The following is a 4,706-nucleotide window of genomic DNA, read 5'->3' as shown; positions in this document are numbered from 1 at the left end:
CCGCCGCCCCGCCCCGCCGCACCGCCCTCCCGGCCAGCCCGGTAGCCCGGGGCGCTCGGATCTCCGGCGGCGCTACGGAGACCCTGTGACCCATGGTCACGGCTGGATGTGCAACCACATGGGGCACGCACCACCTGTTGGTTCTGGACACTTCTGTTTTCCTTCTTCCTTTGCACTTTCTTCTCGTCCTCTTGTGGTTTTGATGGGGATGTTGTGGGAGTTTAGATTCTGAAATACTGATAATCGTGGAATCATTGAATCACAGAATCATCAAGGTTGGAAGACACCTTTGAGATCAACAAGTCCAACTATCCAGCACTCTCACCCCTAGACCACAGGGAAAATCTTCTTCTGACACGTAATCTGAATCTCACCTGCCTCAGTTAGAGGCCATGTCCTCTAGGCTTCTCACTGCAAGCACGGTAGAAGAGACTGATCCCCACCTCACTACAACCTCCTGTCAGGTAATTGTAGAGAGTGATTAGGTCCCCCCTAAATCTCCTCTAGACTCAGCCCAGCTCCCTCAGCCATTTCTTGTAAGACATGTTTTCTAAATGACACTTTTTGAGATGCGTTCCACCCTAGCGATATTAATTCCATATCTTTATATACATGCCTTAACAGACAAGCTGTAATTGTACAGTTCTACACTGTGTTTTCCACTGCAGCTTTCCCTGGATTAGGCAAATGCCACTCTTTGTTCAGTGGATAAGTCTGGAATATCAGTGAATAATGCCAGCTTTTATTGTGGCCCCTTTTTGATACTGGCTGCACAAGATAACAAATCATGAGCCAGATAAAAACCTCCAAGAAAAAGAAGTTGACCATGACTGGGAGAATGAAGTTTGGTCTCTGCTTTGCTATGGAATTAGTATTTAATTATGGGTCAGTCAATAAATCAAACAACACCACAAGTGACCCTCATTTGTTTGTTAATCGTTGCACATGACTGCTCTGGGCTAGAAATCAGTTCAGGCATCTGAAAACTCAAATGCCTCACATTAGAGAAACTCATGCATGAGACATCTATTAACAGGTGCTTTTGAAACAACCCTCCTCATCTCTCCCTACTGTCAAATGAGGATGACTATGCTCTTCTTCCTGGGGATGTTGCAAAGATAAATCATTATAAAACACACTTACAGAAGTACTTCAGGACACAGTGGGCAATAAATCTCTAGAACTTGCAAGAGGCTGCAAGGCAGCTGGTATCAATAAGTTCAGAAAGGGATTAGGTACATTCTCAAGGAAAGGGCCCATCAATGTATTCCCTAACATCATAGACACAACAGCTGTGGAGGCTGGGGGGAAAGGACTGCAGGAAATGCCTGGGCTCATGCCCCCCCTGAACAGCAACACCACTGGGAGCAAGTGGACCAGTGGGCTGACCACAGAGGCCATTTATGTTTGTAAAGCTGGGAAGAAAAGTCCAGGAACTGGCAGAACTTGAAGTGGTACCTGCTCTCTTGATCCCATGTATTAAAAACCACACAGTGGTTAGTTTGCACAATTACATGCATCAGGATCTAAATCTACACACACAAAAATACCTGGTTTTTTTCCTGTGACCAAGGACTGAGGCTCACTTGTTGCTTATTTTTCCCCACTGTCATCTAAAGCTTTGTCAAACATATTCATTAATTCATTTCAGCCATGTGAAGCTTCACAAGGATAGACTCAGCCCCATCTTTCAGAAAAACAGAAGCTTCTAAGAAAAAGTGGACACTTTTGGTGATTTGAAGACTTGGAAGGTTGCCTCTTCTACTAGGGGAAGCTATAGAAGGTAGATTCAGTGTTTTCCTCCTTCACATTATTACTGAGGTTGAGATATTTATCTCAAACTCAGAGAGCCATGCAGTTTAGAAGCATCAACAAGTGTCAGTTTATTGAGCAGGAAAAACAGTGGGGCTGCAGTGGAATACATACCAGCTGATTTAATCAATTAAATTTAATAAATAAATAAACCCACAGTTTTTGGTTTCTTATTCTTCACTTAGCTGACCACAACAACCTAGGCTGAGGTTTAAGGACAATAAAAGCACTACCTCTGTACAAATGACCAGAGCACTTCCAGTCCTGCAGCACAGCCCACAGCTGCTCTTTAGAGAAGGAGATGCTTCCATGAAAGCAGAACTCCAAGTTCCTTCCTCCACTGTCCCCTAAGACCCTGAGCTTGCAAACAGCCACACTTTCTCAGGCACTGCTTTCTCCTTTACTGCCAACTCCTTAGCTTGAGAAGTATCTTTCTGTAATTAAAGGGGTTTTAGGAACTTTAAACAACTACACGAGTAATACAAAATCTCACCAAACTTCAGCTCACCCTACTTAAAATTTTAAAAGATGAACAAAAGAAAAAGAGTAGAGGTGAAAAGTTACTTCTTTTATCACATCAGGTTACACCGAGAGGTGTTCTCAAACCAAATACTGTGCTGATGAGACCAAGATAAATCAATAGCCTTTGAGACCACTGTTAACTCTGTTTATCATGGATAGTAGTTACCCTTTAAAAAATAACCTTTAAAATACTAATTGGTTTCTCTGATTTTCTGAAGTGCCAGAGGAAATACTAAATCACCAATCAAGATGACAGCTTAAGACTTATCAACTTCCTCCTGGGGATGACCCTGACTGCAGCATGTTGCTTCCAAGCACCAGACATCTGAACCACTTGAAGCCAACCTTATTTCCAGTTACAGGGGAACTCCATAAGCTATTTCATCTAATATTCACAGGACAGTCACTAAGGTAATGACCCAAGGCCATTGTTCTGGCCTGTGACAATCTTCTCTCCTCATTGAACTTGATTAGGCATCACCACTACGCTTATTAACACTATGATAAAAGTGTATCTTGTAGCTGATTATGCCAGAGATTTTACAGAAACCGCAGAGATTTGAAAATATATTAGTACTAAATTTGCTGTCTCTCAAGCTGGCCATGGTAACTAAGGCAACCCATTTTAAAGGTGGGGAGTTATGAAAAACTGCCAACGCTTTTTAACTACAGAGAACATGCAAAGGAACTAACCTGAGGAATCAACTGAAGCACATACCAAGCTACCAAAGGGTTTATTGAAGATGACTTTCTAACTTTCTTGTGGCTTCAGGGTTTGTGGCCACTGTGAGATTCCCTCTTTAGTGTCAACAAGTGTTAGAGGTGCAGTATGTCTTTTTTCTGTGCCTCCACAGCAAAATATAAAACACTTACATAAGGCTAAAACCTTACTCCCTGTGATAACTGAATTATTTCTGTATCAAGACCTCATTAAAGCTATTGCCCCTTTTGGCACTCCCACTCACTTTACAAATAATTTTTGTTTAGCTTCCTCTGGTTTCATACTCTCCATCCATGCACTGTTATACCCCTTCAAGCAAAGCCAAATCCAGACCCTGCCTATCATAGGGCAAAGGCCTTGTATCTAGTCCTGCTGTCTGGGCTCAGGCAAATATGGAGTGCATTTCTCCAGGGAAAGCTGGCTGCTTCTGTCCAGAAATTAAATGTCAGTTGGGCAACTCAAAAGAGCCTAAGTTACACTGTTCCACCAGGGATATTATTCTGGCTGGACATTTGTAATTTGGTCATAAAAATCATTATGTATATATGTGCTGTTTTGGGAATTATCACATTGTCATAAAAATTACAAATCTAGGACTAACTGGTATTATCTATAAATATGGTCTGGACTGGTAAGGTTAATGGATCTCTTCTCCTGTGAAAAATAATAATAAGTAGAAGACTGCAAGGCTTTCATTGGGAATATGTGCAAAGCCAGGCTGGGAGCACATGACCCTTGCTTTAAGGGCTCTGCTCCATTGGGCTCACTCCCCATACTGTGCCCCATGTCTGCCCAGCGGACGGCTCCTCACTGCTTTTGTACAGCAAGCAGTAGAGAAGCACTGAAGAGCTGGGGCTTTTGGCAAGATAACAAAGCCAGTTACAGCAATTCATTTCACATATTCATTGTTCTTTTACAGCAGAGTCATTAATGCAAGGGCTGTGCAGGGGGATGCAGAGTGTTGTGTGGCCCATGGCCCCTTGCCCCTCCTGCCAGCAAATCCCACACTGCCCTGGCACTGGCCAGCAGGGTTAGTGCTGCAGCACATGCTCCAGTTGAGATGGCCACAATACACAGAGTATCCTCAGACAACTTCAGAAGGCTTTAAACATTCACTCATGCAGAGTCACACCACATCAGAAGACTTCAAGCATCTGCCCTTCTTATTCTTCAGCCCAGCCTTTTATACCCCTCATGTTCATGCATTGCACCTGTGTGCCCTCTGCTCCCTTTGGTGGTTGCTCAGTGCCCCTGGGCACTTCATGGCTCATTGCTGTCGGTGCTGCTCACCTGTTGCTCACAGCTGCACCCACTGGGGATGAGCCTTGGCCATCCTACTCCCAATTACCACAAACTGTGCTCCTACAGGTTAGCAAAGCACTGAGAAAAGCTGTGCCTTGTACATACACAAATTATGTAACTGCAGAGGTGAGACACAAGAATGTGAAAGAATACAAGCACAAGATATGATGGCATAAGAGAGAGGAAAAAAATAAACTTCCCTTACAGTGAGGAGTGCATTATCCGGTGCTGCTGAGGCAGAGCTGTCACTTCCCTGGCTCTGGGCACCACTCAGATTTTCACACAAGGCACATGAGCACACCTTGGTGTCATTCTGGAGCCAGCACAGGCCACGGGCAGCTGGTGCCAC

The 4,706-nt window shown here is 44.0% G+C and overlaps 1 protein-coding gene across 1 annotated transcript in view; it reads right to left on the bottom strand.

Moving 5' to 3' along the window:
* ESYT3 (extended synaptotagmin 3) overlaps positions 1-94 on the bottom strand; it is a 30,542-nt gene extending 30,448 nt beyond the window's left edge. The window contains exon 1 of the mRNA XM_005415749.2: positions 23-94. Coding sequence (XP_005415806.2) covers positions 23-94 — 72 coding nt within the window. The remainder of the gene's footprint in view (positions 1-22) is intronic.
* Positions 95-4,706: the final 4,612 nt, after the last annotated feature.

Source organism: Geospiza fortis, unplaced genomic scaffold, assembly GCF_000277835.1.
Source record: "Geospiza fortis unplaced genomic scaffold, GeoFor_1.0 scaffold112, whole genome shotgun sequence".
Classification (NCBI taxonomy): domain Eukaryota; kingdom Metazoa; phylum Chordata; class Aves; order Passeriformes; family Thraupidae; genus Geospiza; species Geospiza fortis.
This window is presented reverse-complemented; position numbering and strand designations above follow the sequence as displayed.